The following is a 23,549-nucleotide window of genomic DNA, read 5'->3' as shown; positions in this document are numbered from 1 at the left end:
AGAGCACAGCGCGCCCCGCCCCTCTTACGACAGTCCCGAGCGCGGCGCGCCTAGCGCCTTCCCCGGCCCACCACGCGCCCCGCCCCTTGCGTCATTCAGAAGGAGGCGCGCCCAGCCCTTCCGCGGTGACTGCAAGGACGGTTTCGCTCAGCCCAGGCTCGCACCTTCCTGCTCCCCGGGCCACCTTAGAGGCGAGACTCCGTCGCCTGGATATCGCAGGACCATGGAGAATCCCACCGGCCCTTGTTGAGTCATTGCGGGCTGAGGTCCGGGCTCCGCGCTGGCGCGCCTGCGAGGTGGACTGTCCCGGTCACTGGCCTTCCCAGAGGGAGGGATCTCGGGCCAGAGCCCACAGGACCTGGGTCTAAGGCACCATCCGCGGCCGAGCAGTGGCGCTGGGGTCTGTCTGCGTCCTCTCTGCCCCCGGGGTGAGACAGACAAGACCACCCTAGAGCCTCTGGGCCAGGACAGTTGGCGCCGGAGTCCCCATCTGGGCCTGCCGTGGTCGCCCCGGGGTGCCCGGCCCCCAGCCCGAACCGCGAGCCCAGACTGCGCTCTCCCCGCTCCCCAGGCCAGCTGCTGGGCCGGGGCTGGGGAGCTTCTGGTGGCTGAGGCTGAACCGGCTAGGAACAGGCTTTAATAGGAGGGGTTCGGGTGGAGGAATGGCTCCTGCAAAGGCCCTGCCAGAGTCGGGTCAGGTGGATGGGCGAGAGGACCGGTGTGGCCAGGCGGCGGAAGCCAGCACAGGAGACAAGGGCGGGGGCTGTGCATTACAGAGGCTGCTGGGGGCTTGTCCAAAGAGCAGCAGGGGGCACGGAAGGGCTTGGGGACACAGACACGATCAGACTTGCATTTCACCAGGCACTCTAGCTGCCTGCGGGGTGGCTGGGCTGTGTGAGATGACCCTGCTTTGACCAGGTTAGGAATTATGACTGGTTTCCAGAGAGAACATTGGTTAGTAATTGGCTATGGGGAAGAGGGGGCGTTGAGCCAACTGGGGTCCCCCTGAAGTGCCAGCAAAGTCTCTGGTTTTCTCCAGGATCTGTTTCCTCAGTGCCTGGCAGGATTGGCTCCCCTGCACGCCATGTCTTTGTGATCCCTTCCAGACAGAAACCAGGAGCGAATAAAGTGAGTAATGACAACAAGGGCTCAGGCCACTGCTGTGGAGGGCGGTCCACAACCCAGAGCTGGTCATGCGCCGGGCACCCTGGCCTCCAGTTCCCTCGGAATGGCAGGAGCTGGAGGTGGGACTCGAGATTGTGGGAGCTAAGCCTGCAGCGAGTGACCAGGAGCCACTGGGGCTGGGCTTGGTCACTGTCACCTCCCCCGGAGGTCGTGAGTGGGATGAGCAGCTGGGTGAAGACGCCTGCCTGTTTCACCAGTGTCCCTGCCCTCAGTCCCCTAGTCCATGAAGGGTGTCTGTGGAGACTGGGGGCGATATAGGGCAGCCCCACGTGACAATGATATGTGCTGTGGCCAGCTGGGCAACACTGTCGCCAGCTCCGGGGTCTGCCAGGTGGGGTGGGGGCTGTGAGCCACAGCAGGAGCAGGCCAGGCCTGGGTTTGGACACCTGCTCCTCTGCCTTGTCCAGGTGCTGATGCAGGAAGGCCCCTTCTCCAACCCTTGGTGCAACGTCTGACCTGAACCAGCTTCCCCAGCCCAGCAACACTGCTCCGCTAATGTGGATGTCAACCTAAAGAAACAAACTGAACCACAGTTCATATAGTTTGTCTGGGCCAAGGCTGAGAGAGCTGCCCAGGACACACCAAGTTGCCCTGGGAGTGCTTCATTCAGCCTTATTACAAGCAAGTTTTTAAAGACGGAAGGGGACAAGGAGTAGGCCGATACGAAGTCAGCAGGAATTCTGACTGCTTTCCAGATAGAACCTTCGTGACTGGCTATACAGTGTTGGACTACAGGGTAAGAGTTATGGTGTCCAGCGTCTGGCTTTTTATGTCTACTTGGCGTCAGTCTGGAACCCACAGAGCAATTGGCTTCAAGAGGTCTTTAGCTCAAGTGGGAGTGACATGTGACTGCTGTTTCATTCCAGTGCCTCTCTGGACCACATAATTAAAGGGGGCTCGCATTCCTCAGATAAAAAGTTCCTTTTCTTTTGCATGGACATGAGCAGTGGGTCACTCAGGCATGAGGACTCCTGTGGGTCTTCAGGGAGGGGTCTCATCCCCCAGAACCCTAGGGATGGGTGATGTGTGTGTAGGAATGGGGGAGCTGGTGCGCAGACATGCGTGTCCCATGTGTGTGCACACATTGGGCCCCATGGCTCTTTACATCAGGTGGTATCCACCGAAGGCCTTTGCTCTGTGGCCACTGTCCACCTCCACTTAGCCTCCCAAGTCCTCCAGGCTGGCTGGTGACACCTTGGGTTAGTGTGGGGTGACTGGTGTGTGTTGGGGAGCTGCAGGTCCCCTATTTCTGACACAGGTGTGTCTGGGCAAACACCAAGTCTGTGGTTTGAAGGGATGGGAGCCTGTGTGTATGTGTGTGTGTGCATGCGTGGCGTTTGTGTGGGTCTGTCTTTGAGTGTCACATGTGCCTTTCTGTGTTTCTCTGTGAATTTTCGTGTGTCAGGTTGTGTGTCCATTGTGTGGGCGGAGAAACAGCTCTGCCGTGGGGCCTTGAGCCATTGCAGGATCCCCATAGGCCACGCAGAGGTGCACACAGCAGCTGACCTAAGCCTGCTCCTCCCAGAACATCAGGCTGCACCCAGGCCACTTCTCACTCCCTCTGTCTCCCGAGACTGTTCCTCACTGCCTGCCTCACTGGCCCTGGTGAGGGTGAGGCTCCCTGCCCCCGGCCCTCACAACAGAGCTACAGATGAGGACGCCGCCCAGCTGCAGTCTCAAGGGGCTCCTCCACAGTGGGTGTCCCGCAACGCGTGCTTTCTGACCCCTTTTGTTTCGGTGCTGTCCTTTTTAGCGTGTGGCACCAGGACGGCAGGGAGCTGCCACCTCAGGCTTCTCTTATTTTCACTCTGAGTAATAAGCTCTGAATGAGAGGGGCTCATTGTGTCTTTACTGTCAAATCAGTCAGGCCTTGGCCTTGGCGTGTCTTGCGTGTGCTTGACAATGTATTGCCCATGGGGTCTGGTGGAGGCACAGCACCCTTTAAGAAGACAGGGTCTGTGTGGACCAGTTACGGGTGACATTTCCTGGGCACAGCTCTTGCCTAAGTGGTGTGGGATGGGAGGAGGGCGGGGCCTCCCACTGTCCCACCAGCAAAATGGGCTGTGTGGCCAGCTCTTCAGGAGCCGAGAGCATTTGCTCCAGGTTGATAAAATGTTGCGGTGTTGGGTGGCAAGAGTAGGATTGAAACCAGCCACCCAGTTGGTGCTTTGTTACCATCAGAAGTGTTTGCTGAGTCAAAGCAAATGCCACTCACAACCGAGTGGGCTGAGTGCAGTGACTCACACCTGTAATCCCAGCACTTTGGGAGGCCAAGGTGGGCAGATGGCTTGAGGCCAGGAGTTCAAGACCAGCCTGGGCAAAAGGGCAAGAGCCTGTCTCTACAAAAAATTCAAAAAATTAGCTGGCGTAATGGCATGTGCCTGAAGTCCCAGCTACTTGGGAGGCTGAGGTGGGATCACTTGAGCCCAGGAGGTCCAGGCTTCAGTGAGCCGAGATCACACCACTGCACTCCAGCCTGGGCGACAGAATGAGAACCAAATAATAAGTAAATAAATCCATTCATCCATCCATCCATCCACCCCAGAGTGAGTCAGCCAGGGCTTGAGAAGGCATGCCTGCTGCTGCGTTGCTCCTCCCTCACCCACAGGATTCCCTGGTTCCAGCCAGGAGACAACGGTCAACAGCCACTGCTATAGTGGTGCCTAGTTAAAACTCTGCTTTCTGTTTCTGTAAAAAAAAGTGTCTAATTGAATTTGGGCAAAAAACTTGCAGTGAAGAGAGAAAAAGAGATGAAAGCAACCTGTGAGAGAAGCTCGGGTTGACGTGCGGCATGTGCTGTTGTGTGAGTGTGATGGGTGTGTTAGTTTGCACTGTAGATGCTCAGGAAGTGAGGATGTGTGGAGTGCTGACTGTATACATGACGCCTCCACTGGCCAGCCGAGTAGAGTTTCATGAAACAATGTTAGTGGACTCAGCCCTGAATCCCTCAGGCAGTCAGAGAGCAACCTCTGTCTTTTTCTTTTTTCTTTTCTTTTTTTTTGATTTGAGATGGAGGCTCGCTCTGTTGCCCAGGCTGGAGTGCGGTGGCGCGACCTCGTTTCACTGCAACCTCTGCTTCTGGGTTCAAGTGATTCTCCTGCCTCAGCCTCCTGAGTAGCTGGGATTACAGGTGTGCACCACCATGCCCGGCCTTCTCTGTCTATTACAAAGTAAAGAACTTGAGGTTCCTCATGCCAAAGCTGCAAATCCTGTAAAAGCAGGTGTGTTTGTTTTGCAGAAAAGAGGCCACGTGCCACGTGGCTTTGCCCTGCATGCTCCAGAGAGATCCATGCTGTTGGACCTTTCATCTCCTCTCCTGGAGATTGACCCAGTTATAGTGCTCTTTGGAAAAACGACAGGTGAGACCCTGCAGGCCAACCAGCTAGGTCGGAAGCAGAGCCCTGGTGGTGGCATGGCCTGGTTGCTGAAGTGTTTGGTGATGAGGGGCCAAGGGATCTTTGTTGTGCCAGACACCCCCAATGAGTCACACTGATGGCTAGTTAGAGATAATGCAGAGAAGACCCAGAAAGCTCAGGAAAGCAGTCCACAGTTGCTGCTCGTCCTCTGCGCCACTGGGAAAGTGAGATTGCTTCCTTCTGACTGGGGGGTATGAACATGGATAGAATTCTCCTTAGATCCCATGGGCAGTCAGTAATACATGCACGTTCTGCGGTCTGCACCTAGAGCCAATGAGAGAAGGAATGTTGCTGACGGGCTTGGGCAAAAGCCCAGTGAGCCTCCAGGGGGCTGGTCCTCTGCTGGCACATGCAGGATGAGGAGTGAATGTCACTCAGGTGCCCAATGGCCACCCCCATGTCCCAAGCCGGCCAGGCCATGACCACTGTGCCAGTGATGTGAGCATGAGGAAAAACTTGCAAAGGCCCACCAGGACTTGTGCAAAGGGTCTTCACCTCCACAAGGGAACCCTGGCCTGCCCAGATTTGTTTCCTCATCCGCTTAGCGCCATGGACAATATGAGGGACAGCTGTATCTTCCCAGGCCACTGTAACCCCAGCCTGGGTTTAGAATGGAAAACAGGCCTGCCCAGATGATGAGATGTCACTGTGTGTGTGTGTCTGTGGGCTGCCATAACAAAGGACCACAGACGGAGGCCAGCAACGGGAATGTGTTTTCTTACAGTTCTCATGGCCAGAGGGCTGAGATCAAGTTGTTGGCAGGGTTGGTTCTGTAAACCAAAAATAAAATTCTAAGACCCCTTCTCTTGGCCAAGGGCATTCCAGAGTTAGCCTGAAAAGCTAGTTCAGGCAGTGACGAGAAGCAGAGGTTGGACATGTCTCCTCCCTTTTGGAATTAAGGAAAAGCTGACCAGCATTAACATCAATATAGACCTTAAGTCTGATCAGAAACATTTATAATCTACTCTCTCTGAAGCCTGCTACCTGGAGGCTTCATCTGCATAAAACTTTGCTCTCCATAATCCTTTATCATCGTAACCCAGACATTCCTTTCTATTGATTCCATGTCTTTAGATAATAACTTAACTCTTTCAACCAATTGCCAATCAGAAAACCTTTAAATCTACGTATGACCCCAAAGTCCCCTGCTTTGAGTTGCTCCGCCCTTCCAGACCAAGCCGATTGTAAATCTGATCTGTACTACTTGATGTCTCATTTCTCCCCTAAAAAGTATAAAAGCAAGCTGTACCCCGACCACCTTGGCCATGTGTCATCAGGACCTCCTGAGGCTGTGTCATAGGTGTATCCTTAACCTTGGCAAAATGGACTTTCTAACTGGATTGAGATCTGTCTCATACTTCTGGGCTCACAGTGCCTTCTGAAGGCTGTAAGGGAAGGATCTGTTCTAGGACTCTCCTTAGCTTGTTGATGGCTGACGTCTCCCTGTGTCTTCACAATGTCTTCCCTCTGTGTGTCTTGTTAAAAGAAAAATTTCAGCCAAATTACATTTAGAAGAATTTGAGCAAAGAACAATTTGTGAGTTGGCAGCCTCCCAAGCCAGAGTAGGCTCAGAGACTCCAGTGCAGGCACGTAGTGAAAGATTTATGCACAGAAAAAGGAGAGTGACCTACAGAAAACAGAAGTGAGGGACAGAAACAACCGGCTTGGTTACGGCTCGGCGTTTGCCTTATTTCAACACAGTTTGAACAGTTGGCCACATTTAATTGGCCAAAACTCGGTGATTGGCACAAAGGTAGGCTAGAGTCTGTTTACGGTTCCATTTAGGTTATAGTTTACAATGTGCAGAGGAACCTTTAGGCTGAACTTAAAATATGTAAGGAGGTAGTTTTAGACTAAACTTGATTTAACAGTCTGTTTCCAAATTTCTTCTGATACAGACACCAGTTATAGAGTGGGATTAGGGTTCGCCCCAATGACCATGAGGTCATTTAACTTAATTACTTCTGTAAAGGGCCTATCTCCAAATACAGTCACCTCCTGAGATAACTGGAGGTCAGGACTTCAACATATGAATTGGAAGGAAGACAAAATTGAACCCATCACAGTCGTGAGGGTCAGATTGATGAGCTTGTTCCATCAGCACCTCCAGGCTGTTGGGGAACACGCAATCTTCTCTTGGCCCCACAGTCAGCCTTTGGGAAACTCTTCAGTTCCTGGCAACAAGCTCCTAGCGTGGAAGAGTAGACCCAGGCCAAGGTAAATGCCCTTCTTGTAAGGCAGAGAAAAGGACCACAGTGGAAACTCCAGACTAGGCTGGAGGACCCTGTGGGCCTGGCTGTGACACCAGGGTATTCCCGAAGAGATCAGTCATCTGCCCACAATGGAGGTTCTCTCCCTCCCAGGCCACGGAAGGACCACGCATTTAAAGATCCCCATCTCAGCCAGGCGCGGCGGCTCACGCCTATAATCCCAACACTTTGGGGGGCTGAGGCGGGTGGATCCACTGAGATTAGGAGTTTGAGACCAGCCTGGCCAACATGGTGAAGCCCTGTCTCTACTAAAAATACAAAAATTAGCCAGGCGTGGTGGCGGGTGCCTGTAATCCCAGCTACTTGGGAGACTGAGGCAGGAGAATCGCTTGAACCCAGGAGGCAGAGGTTGCAGTGAGCCGAGATCGTGCCATTGAACTCCAGCCTGGATGACAAGAGTGAAACTCCATCAAAAAAAAAGTAAATAAAAATAAAGATCCCCGTCTCCCTTGGTGTTTGCTGGATAGGATCACAGACCTGGAGGCCCTAGACCCCTCCTGAGGCCTGTGCTGCTCTGACTGGTGTCTGTCCATCCAACACCTTCACTCTTCGCTCCCCAGGCCTGAGAACCAGGGGAGTGGATGTGGAAATGCCAGTCTGAGGGCAGGAGAAAATGAGATGAGATGAGGTGTCCAGCTCCAGTAGTGAGGGAGGGAAAAGGGAAGTGAATTCTCCTTCCCTAGCCTTTGTTCCACTCAGGCCCTCAGTGGATTGGGTGATGCCTGTCACACTGGAGAGGGCGGTCTGCTTTACCCACTGGCTCACATGCTAAATGCACCTGGAAATGCCCTCATGGACACACGTGGAACAGTGTGCAATCTGGGCATGCTGTGGTCCAGCCACGATGGTCAACACAAAATCAACCATCACAGGACCATGGGGGTTGATGAACGATCTCTGAGCTCGCTAGAGAGAAACCTCCAGTGAACGAAGAGGAGGCACCGATACTCCGATTCTGATTTGCTTGCTCAAGTATTGGCGGCCTCTCATGCCTCACCCGGAGACCTTGCTCAGCTCATTACATAAGATCTTTTAAAAGACAGCCACTTTTGCGTCGCAATTCAGCCAACAAGCCTAGAAACCATCCAACAGGCCGTGCATGTGGCCTTTGTGCTCGGCCTGGGCCTGCCATGCACTGACTGTGCAACAAGCCTGTTCTGAGAGGGGGTTTTCTCCTGTCAGCCCTGCCGAGTAAAGCCTTTGTTATTGCCTGTGGTCGGGACTAACAAATCACACACAGGAGCCGGACTCAATTATGCCACTATGTGACATGTGGCATCACAGATAGCCAAAACTAGGGACACAGACCTGAGACACATTATGCTGCTTTATAACATATGCTATTGTGAAAGTAGATAAAATGTAAAAGCTGCTGGGACCCCCCAGACACTTTGAGCCTTGAGAGAGATGTGACTGTGATCTGAGCCACGTAAGCGGGTAGTTGCAACTTCAGCTTCTTAGATCATAAATTCTCTCTTCCTCATTGTTCATGTTCTGTAAATGACCAGGAGAAACCAGAAACCAGGCCTCCCCTTCTAGTCACTGATCTTTGTCATAGATTAACTGTGTCCTTTATTGTCCTGTACCTAACTCAGACGAGATGGTACAAAAGACCCCATGCCTTTTACATCTTCATTGTGGAATGTTAAATACGCCTTTCTCAGAAGGAATACTGCCTTGACATCAGATTACTGTAACTGCATGCTAGCCTTGAGGGAATATGTTGAAACCCTGCTAAGCTTCCCAAACCTTATTTATGTAAACGAGCTCCAAAACTTCTCCACTTTGGAGCACTGAATTCCATTCTTTGGAATCTGTGTTCCTGGGTGGCTGCCGTCAAGGTTTGTGCTCAAATAAACTCTACATTTAACCATATTTCCTGAAACTTGTTATTTAAGGTTGACAATACCATATGGCAGCCAAGAGATGGCCTGCAGATGTGAGTCACATTGTATCACTGGATGACTTATTTTAATTTTTTATTTTTGAGGCAGGGTCTAGCTTTGTTGCCCAGGCTGGAGTGCAGTAGCACAATCTCGGCTCACTACAGCCTCTGCTTCCTCAGCTCAAGCCATCCTCCCACCTCAGCCTCCTGAGTAGCTGGGAATGCAGACACACACCACCACCCCTGGCTAATTTTTGTATTTTTAGTAGAAACAGGGTTTCACCATGTTGCCCAGGCTGGTCTTGAACTCCTGAGCTCAAGCGATCTACCCACCTCTGACTCCCAAAGTGTGGGGATTATAGGTGTGAGCCACTGTGCCTGGCCCACTGGATGATTTATGATATCGTATGTAACATTGTGACATCATGTGAGTCAGGGATGTACCCCGTTCTCAGCTGCTATATGCTATGTTACACTAACAGAATGGGAATGAGGAATGTGTCCCACTCTCAGCTGTTGTATTATATCATACAAGGTGCAGTGACTAAGTATGTCAGCTGTGTCCTCATCCTACATAGTATATGAGAGTGTGTGACGGGAGATAGGATGCAGACCTGAGAAGCATTTAACGCCTAGGCAATAAAGGTGCCAGCATCAGCTGAGAGCGCAGGCAGACCTCAGTCACATTTGTCACTGTGTAACTAAAAATACAAAATTAACTGGGTGAGGTGGTGCATGCCTGTGGTCCCCGCTACTCAGGAGCCTGAGGCAGGAGAATTGCTTGAACCCAGGAGGCAGAGGTTGCAGTGAGCTGAGATTGCACCACTGCACTCCAGCCTTGGGGTCAGAGTGAGACTGTATCTCAAAAAAATAAAATAATCTAAGGCAGCCAAGAGAGGGACTCAGGCTCACCTTACTCTATGTCACGTGATATATAACACTTGAGGGGGACACACACTTGTCACTTTGTATCACTATGTCCTATATGATAGCCAGTGATAACCCAAGAGGGAGAGGCAGCCCTGTTCACACCATGTCACTTATGATATTATATGACATCAAGGAGCCCAGACCTCAGTTGCATTATGTCACTATGGCACATACAGTATCATACAACAACTGACAGAAGGGTTGTAGGCCTGATTCACAGTGTATGTGAGTCACAAATGTCACTTATGACACCATACAGCAAGGGAGAGGGGATAGTCATTACCTCGGGTCACACTGTCACACATGATACCATATGATAGCAGAGGGGGATGCAGAACTGAGTTGTATTATGTCACTATGTAACCTGTGATAGATGATAGCCGATGGGGGTGAAGACCAAAGTCACATTTTGTACCTACATTGTATGAAATATACAACATGCACGAGGGAGATGCAGACACAAATCACACTGTGTGCTGTGTCCCATATATGTGTTTAATTTCTGTGTTTAAGAGAGCTGGGTTCTTGAATGAACTTAGTCACTGCACCTTGCATGATATAATACAACAGCTGAGAGAGTGGGACACATTCCTCATTCCCATTCTGTCAGTGAATGACCGCACCTTGTGTTAACTACATGAGCCACTGTGTTTGGCCATGTATAGCGCATGTGGCACATTGTTCACTGATACATATTTGCTCTGTATTGAAGTGAGGCAGATGCATGAGTGATTGAGAATAATGCTACCTCGGTGAAGCATTGCATTAGAAGCATGAGGTTCAGGTACTACCATCTTCTGTGATACATATTTAAATGTTAAGTTTAACAGGTCTACCATGAGTGAGTGAGCCTCGCATTATCTTTGAGAATCGATGTGTTTAGCAGGGTGTGGTTCATCTAAGATAGCCTTCTTTAATGCATGTTCACTATCTGTGTTTATTAGAAATAGGTTTGTGAGTGACTTAGCATAGTGTTTTCCCTATGAAACCTTGTTTGTTTGGTTTTTTTTGTTTGTTTGTTTGTTTTTGAGATGGAGTTTTGCTCTTGTCGCCCAGGCTGGAGTGCAGTGGTGTGGTCTCGGATCACTGCAACCTCTGCCTCCCAGGTTCAAGCAATTCTCCTGCTTCAGCCTCCTGAGTAGCTGGGATTACAGGCGTCTGCCACCACACCCAGCTAATTTTTGTATTTTTAGTAGAGACGGGGTTTCACCATGTTGGCCAGGCTAGTCTCGAGCTCCTGACCTCAGGTGATCTGCCTGCTTCAGCCTCCCAAAGTGCTGGAATTACAGGCGTGAGCCACCACACCCAGCCAAAACCCTGTTTTTAGAAGTATGTGGTGCAGGTACTACCTTCTTTGTTGTTCCAAGTTCAAACCCTGTGTTTAACAGAGATAGGTGCAAGATTGCCTAGGTGTAGCGTAGACTCTTGGAAATACTGTGGTTAGCATTCTGTGTTTTCTGTAGTATAGTTTTCAGTGATGCCTGTTTAGATAGTTTATCAGATCTAGGTGCTAGTGTTATCTCAGTGAAACACTGTTTAGCTGCATGTGGTGCATGTAATACTTTGTTCATTGATATTTGTTTAAATCAATCAGTGTTTACTGGAACTAGATATGTGAGTTCCTGAGAATAGCCTAATCTCTGAAAATGTTTTCCAGCCTGTGGTGCATGTAATATGCTCTTCTATGGTACCTCTTTCCAATTTTTTTATTGTGGCAAAATATACATAACAGATTATACCATTTTTAAGTGTAGAATTTAATGGTAGTAAATATAGAATCTTGAAAGCAGCAAGAGAAAAGTGACTTCTCATGTGCAAGGGAGCCTCTAGAAGATTATCAGTGGATATTTCAGCAGAAACCCTGCAGGCCAGAAGGTGGTGGGATGATACATTGAAAGTACTGAAAGAGTAAAGCCTGCAAACTGAGAATACTATATTTGACAAAACAGTCCTTCAAAAGTGAAGGAGAAATTAAGACATTCCCAGATAAATAAAAGCTGAAGGAGTTTATTACCACTAGACCTGACCAATAAGAAATAATAAAGGGGCCAGGCACAGTGGCACGCCTCAGGTGCAAAGTCTTCAGTTGAAAAGGGAGGTGGTCACAGGAAATATTGAGATGGATCAGCAATGCACGGGAGACAGAGTTCTTGGCCCTGCAGAGTGAGTAGTGTGGATTCTCAAGTTTTCTCCTCTCTCCATTAATTTCTTTCCCAATGCAGACGACTTCCATCATACAGTCTTCAGCAACCTTGAAAGATTGGACAAGCTTCAGCCCACTCTTGAAGGTAAAGGAAGGCAGCTAACAAGACTGGCATCTGGGCTTGGCTGTGCGTGTTTTCTATTGTGGGGAAATAGATATATCACAATATTTATCATTTGAACCTTTTAACCAAAGTGTGCACTCAGTGGCATTCAATATATTCACAGTGTTGCATAACCAACACCACTATCTACACCCACAATTTTGATGATTTCTTACAAAATCTTGTCCACAATAAGGAATATAGCACCTTGCCCCTATTTCCAGCCCATGGTGATTCCTATCCCACTTTCTCTTGTATGAATTTGACTATTCTAGGCACTTCATATAAGTACAATTATACAATATATTCCTTTTGTGTCTGGCTTATTTCACTAAGCTTAATGTTCTCAGTGTCCGCCCATGTTGTATCATCTATCAAAATTATGTTCGTTTTTTACAGATGGATGATGTAGTATTGCATGTAGATCACCTTGCTTTTGTTACATTCATTTGTTCATTGATGGCTGGATTATTTCCACCTTTTGGCTCCTGTGAAAAGTGATGCTATGAACATTAGTATACAAATATCTCTTTGATTTCTGTTCTCTATTCTTTGGGGTACCTAAGAGTAGAGTTCCTGGGTCCAACGGAAGTTCTATATTTAACCTTCTGAGCCACTGCAGACTGTTTTGCACAGTGGCTGCAACTTTATCCGTTTCTACTGTCAATGTATCAGGGTTATAATTTCTTTACATCCTTGTTCACACTTATTTTCCTTTAAATCATCCTAGTAGGTGTATATTGGTGTCTGCTTGTGTTTTTCATTTGCATTTCCCTAATGACTAATGATACTGAGCAGCTTTTCCTGTGCTACTATCTGTGGCTGTGTCTTCTTTAGGGAAATATATGTTCAAGTCTTTTGCCCATTTTGAAAGAGTTGTCTGACTTTTATTTAGTTAGTTTGTTGTTGTAGATTTTTGAATATATCTTAAATATATTTAAAATATATTCTAAATTTTAGTCTCTTACAAGATAAATGATTTGCAAATATTTCCCCCTTTGTGTAGAACTTTAGATTCACACAATTCATTAATTTGTATGAAATCCTCAGCAGTTGACCCCAAACAGATAAGACTGAAGCAGTGTTTTAGGAATAGTTGAAAGTATGATCACCACAAAACATAGGCGTAATCAAATCCTGCAAGCTACACGTAAGGCACAATGACAAATAAGGCAGCAAAAGGCCATTTGGTGATTAGTTCACCACACTTGTTGCAACTGTTTGTGCTGCAGAGTTAAAACATACCAGCATTCAACCCATGTCTCCTCTCTTGAAGTAAACTGTCCTATGTTGGCTGGCCTGAACAAGCGTAGATATTCTCCATCCTCAATTAATATGCATGCATGACAAAGAAAAGGAGGCCTGGATGAAAAAATATTGTGTGATTAATAATTATGCTTTAATTAATTTTAAAGGATATAATTTCAGTATTTCTAATTCTCCCATCAGCAATTATAACAAAGGATTAGTGAATAAATACAATAGACCGTTTTGCCTAGAATTGAATCCAATCTGTCTATTAAACTTTGCTTTTATTCAAATGCAAAATGCTAAAACATGTAACTGCAGTGACAGGCACTGTGGATCCTCAGAGGTAAAAGTAGTCTTGGGACATAAATCCTACAAGCTAATATTGTTTTTACAGGATTTAGAAAACCATTTAGCTGGGTTTCAAACCTCACAGTGTGAGCAGTGGGACTCTCATCAAACTACAGCATGTGCTTCAGTACCATTTGTAGACTGACTCATTCCTGTTGCCTTAAGTTGCCATCAGCAAAATGCCAGGGACTCTATTTCTTGCTCCTTATCTCCTCATTCTTGCCTATCTTTCCATGAGGGAAGATTTTCTAGCAGGAGCTCAAGCTGTGCTTTTAATGAAACACATCTGCACACACTGTCCTGTTGTTCACATTAAGCAGAGCTCTCTGAATAACTCATGAACAAAAGCATCTATGCCTAACCATTGCTCTGTGTCCTCCTAGCCTCTGAGGAGTCTCTAGTTCACAAGGATAGAGGAGATGGAGAGACGCCGGTCAACGCGAGGGTAAGGTTGCCTTGCTTTCTCTGAAATAGAAATGTTCCTTTCTTGGCATCTTTCTTTTTCAACTGATTTATATGTGAAAAAATGACAATGTCCATTACAGGTATTAAATGCAGTTTTCTGAGGGAGTGGAAGAAGTGACTCTTAGCAACTGATATGTAATCCAAAATGGCATTTAGCTATGATGGCTTCAGGTTGTAGACTGTATCCTTGGGGTCCTTGTCCTTGGAAGCAATGTCTTCTCCTTGGATTCAGTATTTTGCACTTGCCAACCTATGTGGACCTGAGAGATCCACCATCCAGAAGCTGATGTCTTTTCCAGTGTGTATCCTACCCTTTTTTGGGGGGCCTTGAAGTTGACTACACTTTCTGATCAAGTTTTCAATATTCATTGAAAGAAACAGAGCCTTGTGCAAACAATCCACAACAAGATGTACCCCTCATAAAGCTTTGTTTTATGAGTGCAGGTGGTGCAGGCAGCCCCTCAGAGGGGCTGTAGTAAGTATTCTGGAATTACTCACCAAGAAAGCAATCTGGATGCCAAGAAATGTGTGGCATCCTTGCCTGGTTTCAATGTGAAGAGCCACCCTGATCCTGGGGTTGTGATAGGAGTAAGTATAGTGGAAGTGTTTTTTTAAAACCTGAATTCCCCAGGGAAAAATTATGGCCAAATTTTGAGGAAGCAGCCGTGCTCCCTTTTGGGTGGTGCTGAGCTGGGTGCTTGAGGATTGGTGGTGTCCTGTGTGAGGCTGCATCGTGTGGTGTGAATGTGTGTGTTTCTGTACAGGTGAGGCTGTGTGTTTTCTCAGGAGAGATTTCCCATTTATACAGTCCAATCACCAGTGTCCACTTCTAACAATAAAATCCACCCCCGCTCTACTCTGTCTGTACAGTGACTCCTCCACCCTCAGCAGAGCCATCCCTGGCTCTGGCTTATTATCCCCACTGCTCAGGTGGAGAACCTGAAGGGCCAAGAGAGTGGCCCCAGCTCCCGAGTTCCTGAATGAAAAAGTGAAAACACGAACCCAGGAGTGTGGGCCAGTGCTGACGCTGACATGCACTTAGTCATGGGGTGTTCACCACCACACAGGGAGTCCAGCATTCACGTATAAGCCCTAAAGCACTGAGCCCAAAAGGCCCCAGACACTGCCCATCATCATAAAGTGGCCTCTGTGGTCCCACAACCCAGGGCAGTTATAGGCACATCTCCCCATGGACCGGCATAGTCATCAGTGTGTCAAAAGCACAGAGATCCCCAGGTGTTTGGGGCAGCTCACAGATCCTTTTTTTTTTTTTTTTTTTTTTACTTTTAAGTTCAGGGGTACATGTGCAGGATGTGCAGGTTTGCTACATATGTAAATGTGTGTCATGAGAGTTTGTTGTACAGATTATTGCATCACCCATATATTGAGCCTAATATCAGTTATTTTTCCCGATCTTCCCCCTCCTCCCACCTCCCACCCTCCAGTAGGCCCCACACTCACAAATTCTAAGAGGAGTGGGGGACCACGCAGGCCAGTGTGGCCCACTTCAGTTGTGAAGTTAATTTGCTCAGCAACTGGCTGAAGTCTATAAGGATGGGTGATGTATTTTAGTAGATTTAGTAATACTATCTTCCCAAGCCCTAAAATGCTCAAATCCTGCCAGCTGAAAATGGTGAGGAGGGACAGAGGCGCACTTGGTTATTAGCCTGGCTTCCATCCCCTCGTGGCAACTCTCTTGTGCATGTGGGATAAAGACCCTCAGCCTCAAGCCAAGCCTCCTCTATGAGGAGCCATCTCACTATTGACTGGCTAGTGCAGTGTATGGCCACCAGCCCAACTGAAACAAAATGTTGCTTTAAAACAAGTGTGAATCTCCTACATACAACCGGCAAATGCAGAAGCAGCGTGGTCTTGCAAGTTGTAAAGAAGACAGTCGCAATTTTGCTGGACTTCAACCTGGGTAGAAGACATGAGGGAACTCTGTCACTGAATCACGGCAGAGTTCAAGGCCACTTGTAGACTATTGCATGTTACAGAAGGTGGCCTTTAGCTACTAAGCAAGGGCCTCTGTTTCTCATTTCTTTCCTGTTCATCTTCTTGGTCATCCTTCTTCCGCAAGGGAAACGAGCCCAAGCAAAAGGCGGTTTCAATATTAATCTGACCGAGGTTTTGTGCAGTTTATTATCATCCAGGTGATCAGGTGCAACCTGGTCTGCCTACCAGCCCCCCATCTCTGCTCTGTGTTTTCATTTAATAAACATTTTGGTCTACTTACTATGTGCTAGATTTTCTCGAGACCACAAAGTAAATGAGATAGAATCTTTATGTTGGCAGCTAAGTTACATATAACTGACAAAAATTAAAATTTCTGATTTCTTGTAAAAATATTTTGTATGTGTGAATGCATACTGAATGTAAAGTGGTTAAAAAAATCACACTTGCACTCATGGAAGGCTTTTCATGAATTTGTCAATTTCTATTTTTTTATATTTCCCCACTTCCCCGGATAATGCATACCTGAACCTGGAAACTGATTCCCACTGCAGAAAGTGTTCTGAGCCATGTCCCTTAGCTTCACTAGTGCAGGTCCACCTGGGAGGATGGCCCAGCATCAGCTTGGCCCATGCTGTGATCAGCCACCTCCATGCACCACAGCAAGCAAGCTGCCTGGGTGATTCACGGTCTCCACCACCAAGGGCACTGACCTTTACTCTGTGTTCTCCTAGCTCCCCATGAGGACGCTGTACACGACATCGATAATGAGGATGCTGTATACGACATCACTAATGAGGATGCTGTATACAAATTCGCTAATGAGGAAACTACAAGACATCACTAATGAGGACGCTGTATACGACATCGCTAATAAGGATGCTGTATATGACATCGCTAATGAGGACACTGTACAAGACATCTGTAAAAAAGATGCTGCTGCCAAGGTAAGACACTTTTCTTTGTCTTGAACAGAAATGTTACTTTCCTGGCTTCTTTCCAATCAGATGTAGACATGAATGTCTGCCAATGTGCATTATCGATGTCATCTGCAATTTAATCAAATGTAGGCATGAACATCTGCCAGTGTGGATTATTTATGACATCTGCAATTCCCTTGGTGTGGTGCTATTGATTGGCAGCCTCTCACCAACCCATGCCGGGCACACTGGGGCGTGGTAGATGGCAGCATCCATGATCCACTGCAATGCAGAGGTGTTTCCCTCCACAGCAGTTTTCCCCCATGGATTAAGAGTTGTGAAACTGCCAATCTAGATACACTTTAAAGATAAATTCTGTGGGAAAAGGTCTTGTCTTTTCCACAGGTGTCCTCCGTGCTAGTTTTGGGGGGCTTTGACCTTTGACTCAATCACTATACCCCTTCTTATTTTCTCAAGTTGTCGAAAGACTATCAGATCTGTGTGACGTGCATGGCATCATTTCACCCTCCTAATGTTTTCTTTTCTATAATTGCAGAAGCCATCAACACTGGAGAATGGTATGTACCCCGAGATAACCCACTTCCTGAGGAAAAAACGCTGTCTCTAGGGTACAGAAACCTGATTCTGGGCTCCTTTTGGGAAGGAGGATTTGGGGTCTGGTGAGAGCAGATGATTTTGCAAGTATAAAACAATGTCCAGAGAGGCTGTAGGGATGTCTGTGAACCAGAGGAAACACCAGGGGATCCTGTGTGAAGCACCATGGCTTTAGCTGGGGTGGGAGGAGTGGATGGGCCTCTCTAACGACTTATCCTGATGTTTGTGTTTTAAAGATCTGTTTTTGGAGAGCGTATCCGATGATGGGGATTTGTAGGTAGGTAACTACTTTCCACGTGAGATTCAATGGGAGAGAGTTCCCAGGGGCCTTCGGGGTATCCATGCTGCTTGGGAGGTTGAGGGAGGGGGCATGAAATCAAAAAGAAAAAAGGAAATATGTATCAAATTGGATTTGGTCTTTTCTGGGTTTATTGGCATAATAGTAAGAACTGTCTCTCTGGGCTGTGAGAGTGCTGTGTTATTTGAAGGTGATCTTTCCCGGAACACCTGGCCTTTTCTTTTCTGCCTCTGCCAAACATCACAGCCTTTGGGTTGGATTAGTCAGCACCCCTTGGGATTGTGCAGAAGAGGTTTGGGGTCGCATCGAGTGTCACCTGTGGCGAACAGAGTCTGAGGGACACAACTCTCTCACAGGCACTTACTTCAACCTGGAGACAAAGTTCTCCTGGTGTGTGCCCAGGGGTGCAGGAGAAATTGATGGTCGTCCTCTGAACTTTTAGGACTTTAAAAAGCACTCATATTTCCATCCTCACTGTTGACTCCTGGCTTAAAGGGAGCTCCCGGGGTGAGTGAGGAGGCGGGATCGGACCCTGGCAGTCTGACGGCAACACCTGTGTTCCTCTGCACTGGGCCATGGATGACATTACACACCTTTGTGAGAATCAGGAATTACTCACCTTTGTGAGAATCTGCATCTGGAATTGAGATGGGCCTTGATGGAAAAGATGCATTTTACTACCCTACTGAAAGAAACCATTTATTTCTCACTCCAGCAGGATAAATGGTTTCAGTATCCACTTAACTGCTCATTGACTCTTACTGTAGCTGAGGAGGTGGCCAGCAGCCCCTGCCTTCCCCCAGTTGTAGGCCCAAGGTAACCAGCAATTGACTGGATATGATGGAAGAGTGGTGCATTTGGAGGTATCTGTATTAATGGGACCCACATGATATGGGTGAGAGCTATTAGGGTGAGAAAAAACCTGGGAGCACAATGAAATATTTAAATATTAAACAAAACATTATTGAAATCTCCATTGTACTTTAGTAGTTGAAGTTATTCTTGTGGTCATCACTGCCTTTCCCAAGCATAACAAGCTACTTAATATCACACAGACCCGTGCCATGAGGAATGATGATCAGTTTGTAAAATGCCAATAAAACAATTGCCTATATAAGCCACAATATTTCATCCATATATTTCAATTTCTATGTGTAAATATAGTTCAAATGTCAGAAATTTATTATTATCTAATAGAATATGCATGATATATCAATAAGCAGTTATCATACTGTTTCTATTAATAATTATTTGTATGATGAAAAAAGCAGACTCCTATTCTTGGATTTTTCTTCAGTTTGCACACATTAGCATGACAGCCCCATGACCACCTGACATGTGCCAGCAGGAGGCCAGGAACAGAGGCTTTTCTTATTAACTAAGATTTCTAAACGTATTACATACTCACGTTTAGAAACTCTAAATATCATAAAAGGTTAGCAAGGAAGTTTCCCTTCCACTCTGAACTTCCAAACACCAAGTCAACACTTTTGTTTGCATATCATCCCTGCAATCTATGTGCAAATAGAAACATGCACCTGGAATGCATGCTGATGCGTGATCGTGTTTACACAAAGTCCTCTGCCCCTCTGCATATATCACTGGGCAATGCACCTTAGTTATCATTCCACATTTCAAATGTAAATCCATTGTATTGTTTCAGAGCTATAAAGTACTGCACCCTATGACTATTCCCCAAATTACTTAAGCACCCCACTATGGGTATCCATTTGTTCTGTTTCCAGTCTTGCTCTTATAACCAATGCTGTAGTGAACAGCACTATGTTGAGTAGAAGTGGTGAATGTGGGCATCTTTGTCTTGTTCCGGTCCTCAGGGGGAATGCTTTCAACTTTCCCCCATTCAGAATAATGTTGGCTGTGGGTTTGTCATAGATAGCTTTTATTACCTTAAGGTATGTCCGTTCTATGCTGATTTTGATGAATGGTTTTAATCATAAAGAAGTGCTGGATTTTGTCAAATGCTTTTTCTGCATCCATTCAGATTATCATGTGATTTTTGTTTTCAGTTTTATTTATGTGATGTATCACATTTATTGACTTGCATATGTTAAACTATCCCTGCATCCCTGGTATGAAACCCACTTGATCATGGTGGATGATCTTTTTGATGGATTCGGTTAGCTTGGTTGTAGCATTTCTTATTATTCCAGTCTGTGGAATGTATTGGTTTAAATAATGAAAACATGGTCTATCTTCACTGCTTAGCACTTTATGTTTCTTTAACAGCCTTCCCAATAGGGCAACATAAAAGCAGGAGCCCTGCTAGTCTCCCCTTAACCTGGAATCCCCCCTTCTCCACAGCTCGCTCATTGGACAGGATAGACTGGGCACCCAGGCCTCAAGGTAAGGACACGCTCCGTCACCTAGAGGTGCAGTGCCTGGGAGGGCCTGGGAAGGCCAACCTTGGAGGGTTGCCTGCCAGCTTTATAGTGATAGAGGTGTTGGGAGGGACTGACCACCAATTTATAAGGCTGTGCTTTGTTGGTGATGTAAAGGATTGTTTCGCAGATTGTTGGGGAGGGACAATCCCAAGGCCTCCCCTGGCCCTGGTCCTGGCTCTGCACAAAGGCAATAAGAGAGGGTTGCTGGTAAGGGCTGACCTGTTGCTTTGCTGGGGAGGAAGGTGCTGGGCTGAAATTCAGGAGGCTGAGGATGCAGCAGTCCCATGGGAGGTACGTGACCTTTGGCATACATTTTCTTCATTGATGATCAATGGAAATGAGAAATCATTGACTATTTTTTCTATCATTGGAATCTATACTGCTCGTGCTATTCTTGTCTTTGTGGGGAAGATGGAGGATCAATCAGTGTGTGCTGCACTGAGTGGAAAGAAGGAGAACTGCGACAAAAATTAAGGGAGGATGAGGGATGAGAGGGCCCTTCATCCAGGTGCTCGCAGAGCCCTCCTGAGGAGGAAAGTCCCTGGGGAAGGAGCAGTGAGGGCTGCGTGACTCCCACAGTGAAGTGTGTGGTATGTCTGAGGACACCCAGGCTGGTCCTTGAGGAGCCAGTGGCAGAGTGAGAAGCAGCAGGGCCAGGAGGGCGGCTGGAGGCGAAGCTCTGGGTCATTCTCCATGTGATGGAAACAGCCAGAGCCCAGTGGGCTTGGAGGTGCAGGATGCGGTGGCTGATGACAGAACAATGCAGAGAGAGGCATCGTGTCAAATCCTTACTTTGTTCTGGTCATTGTGCTAAAACTTCCGATGGCTCATCCCATTTAGGGGCCGAAAGTTGCAGAGGTTTAGGAAGCTCGCCCACGATACTGGAGCCCCCATCTCCTGCCCTAGTGTTGTCCCCCTTCTCACCCAGCCACCACCTGTTTCAGGGGAACACACAGAAGTGGTAACCTCTTATGGACAGGCAAGTAAATTCTGCTGTTTTTGTTATTCACAGAAAAAACACTGGCTTGTGTGGGTTGGGAAGGTGAAATACCGGAAGTATTTCATCTGGTTATTTCTACCTATGTGAATCCTATAGTATTGAAATGCATAGGTTAGCATTTTTGGCCAATTTACTCAGCATTCTGGGTTAAAGGCTTTTATTTATTTGTTTATTTGTTTGTTTATTTATTTATTTTTGAGATGGAGTTTTGCTCTTGTTGCCCAAGCTGGAGTGCAACGGCACGATCTTGGTTCACTGCAACCTCCACCTCCCAGGTTCAAACTATTCTCCTGTCTCAGCCTCCCAAATAGCTGAGATTATAGGCACATGCCACCACACCGGGCTAATTTTTTTGTATTTTTAGTAGAAATGAGATTTCACCATGTTGGTCAGGCTGGTCTCGAACTCCTGACCTCAGGTGATCTGCCCTCCTCGGCCTCCCAAAGTGCTGGGATTACAGGCGTGAGCCACCACGCCCGCCCTAAAGTCTTTTAAAATTCACTTGTATAAGCTGACTTAGTTTTCTTTAACCTTGTAGAAAAATACAAAAATGGCAATCTCTTTTATCACACAAATGTCTTTAAATGGAGTGATTTTTTTCTAATTGAGGTATTATGTACTTTTCGTTTACTAATTATTGTTTACATTTGAAGTGTTTGATGAATTAATATTTAATTGCATAGATGAAGATGACTAGTCATAGGCATTTTACTAACCAATACTCATTAAGCATAGCACGGATTCATGTGATGTCAGAGAGCTTTTTTATTTGGTAAAACGAAAAAGCACAAGAATGAACACAAGAACTGAAACAGTGGAGACACCTAGAATGACTTGTCTAAGATCTAAATCATTTTGTTGTCTTCCCAGTGTACTTGTTATCCTGATCATTGTCATCAGCATTGTTTGGGTCCTTTTGGCACAGATTTCTCAAAATGGGCAACTCCGTAACAGTTGGAAGCTTACGGATTCATATAATTTGTAAGAGGGCAATGTGGGCGTACCTATCTACTTTAAAATTCCAATAACCTGGGAATTTCATCCCATGTCTAGAGTCTTTTATGTAAAATATTTCCACAATTAGGAGAAATATGCACATGGGGATTTTCTATGTAGCGGTGTTTTGATAGAATAGAAAATTGGGATAAACCAAATTTCCATCACGAAGGAAATAGTAATATGCTGAATAATAATACAGCGAATATTATGCAGGCGTTAAACATCAAAAAAGAGCTCAACTTCTGACTTCCAATGATGGTGTTGAAGTAGGTCACTCCTGGTTTACATTTGATTTTCATGTGGGAACTCTGGAAGTCTGCCTTAGTGATTTTACATGTGGCTAAATTTAGCTAATGAAAAGCTATTAGAAGTATGGCAAAATGGAACTTTTAAAACAGTATCTTGTCAGCAACCAAGCGGACCTGTTTCGCGTAAAACCCACGCATTCATCTGCCTGCCCATCATTCTGTCTGTCCACACGGGCATCATTCATTAGTGGAACTGAGTGCCCACTGTCAAGCTGACAAGCCCATAACCTCCCTGTTCCTAGTCACACATTAATTCTTCCACAAGTCCCTTTTGATAGATTGTGACTAAGCTTAGCTACTATTTCCAATTGCTTCCCCAAACGTACTTCTCACTGTTCTCCCATCACATCCTTCAGCCCATCCATGAGGGGTTCCTTTGCTTTTCCCACCTTACACCAAACTCCCTATTTTTACTCCCACTTTTACCTCCAAGACAAACAAAACTAGCATTTTATAACTTAGTTGTAATTTTTCTTCCTTCATGAAAATTTCTCCAACAGCCACTCCCACAGTCCTGTGTGTTCCGGATATTTTAAAATATTGGCTATAAGGCTGAGCACATCAGGATATGCTGTTTTGCTGTGTGCAGATGGAGGCAGTGGCTGGAGTGAATGAACGACAACAATTGCTGGCAACTAGCAGAAGCTGAGAGACAGGGAACAGGCTCTCCTCCAGAGCCTCCAGGAGCCAGGCCTTTGGACACCTTGAATGTGGGCTTCTGGGAGACCATGCGTTTCTGTTATAAGCAACCCAGTCTCTGGCAGTTTTTACGGCTGCCACCGGATGCTCATCTACACCTGTCTGACAAGATCAAGCTCCAAGGAAGGGATTCTCTACATATCTACATTGTTTGAAGATTTTACAACAATCACTTATTCTTGCATGGCTGATCATTGTTAGCCAATACAAATAAAATAATAAAGAAATGACCCACATTTTATGTTGGGAGTTTGATCTGCCATTTATCAAGTATGGAATCTTGAACAAGGGGTTAAACA

General features: G+C 46.6%; 1 protein-coding gene across 22 annotated transcripts; it reads left to right on the top strand.

Moving 5' to 3' along the window:
- Positions 1 to 46: 46 nt before the first annotated feature.
- On the top strand, positions 47 to 23,491 carry LOC134733530 (uncharacterized). 22 transcript variants are annotated; one of them, XR_010117099.1, is made up of 12 exons: positions 47 to 266; positions 1,040 to 1,128; positions 1,593 to 1,921; positions 4,424 to 4,544; positions 11,909 to 11,974; positions 13,975 to 14,036; positions 16,744 to 16,956; positions 17,486 to 17,507; positions 17,781 to 17,821; positions 20,165 to 20,206; positions 21,085 to 21,223; positions 23,052 to 23,491. XR_010117099.1 is itself a non-coding variant. In XM_063623330.1 (11 exons), exons 4-9 carry the CDS (start codon positions 4,475 to 4,477, stop codon positions 17,819 to 17,821), a joined length of 474 nt encoding a protein of 157 aa, XP_063479400.1. In that variant the 5' UTR covers positions 62 to 400; positions 1,040 to 1,128; positions 1,593 to 1,921; positions 4,424 to 4,474; the 3' UTR covers positions 20,165 to 20,206; positions 21,085 to 23,491. The 22 variants fall into 22 exon arrangements, 17 of the variants coding, with proteins under 17 accessions (XP_063479396.1, XP_063479406.1, XP_063479395.1 ...); XR_010117101.1 differs by having other exon boundaries at positions 61 to 428; XR_010117100.1 differs by having other exon boundaries at positions 62 to 296.
- Positions 23,492 to 23,549: the final 58 nt, after the last annotated feature.

This window comes from Symphalangus syndactylus, chromosome 18 (assembly GCF_028878055.3).
Source record: "Symphalangus syndactylus isolate Jambi chromosome 18, NHGRI_mSymSyn1-v2.1_pri, whole genome shotgun sequence".
NCBI classification, from domain to species: Eukaryota; Metazoa; Chordata; class Mammalia; order Primates; family Hylobatidae; genus Symphalangus; species Symphalangus syndactylus.
The sequence above is the reverse complement of the archived record's forward strand: the minus strand, read 5'-3'. Positions and strand labels throughout refer to the sequence as shown.

Bases quoted from the DNA above. Each gene is read 5' to 3' on its own strand.
- LOC134733530 (XM_063623323.1), top strand. From the start codon at position 4,328: ATGCCCGGCCTTCTCTGTCTATTACAAAGTAAAGAACTTGAGGTTCCT. The intron at 11,975-13,974 runs GTAAAGGAAGGC...GTGTCCTCCTAG, and splicing joins GCTTCAGCCCACTCTTGAAG to CCTCTGAGGAGTCTCTAGTT. The intron at 14,037-16,743 runs GTAAGGTTGCCT...GTGTTCTCCTAG, and splicing joins AGACGCCGGTCAACGCGAGG to CTCCCCATGAGGACGCTGTA.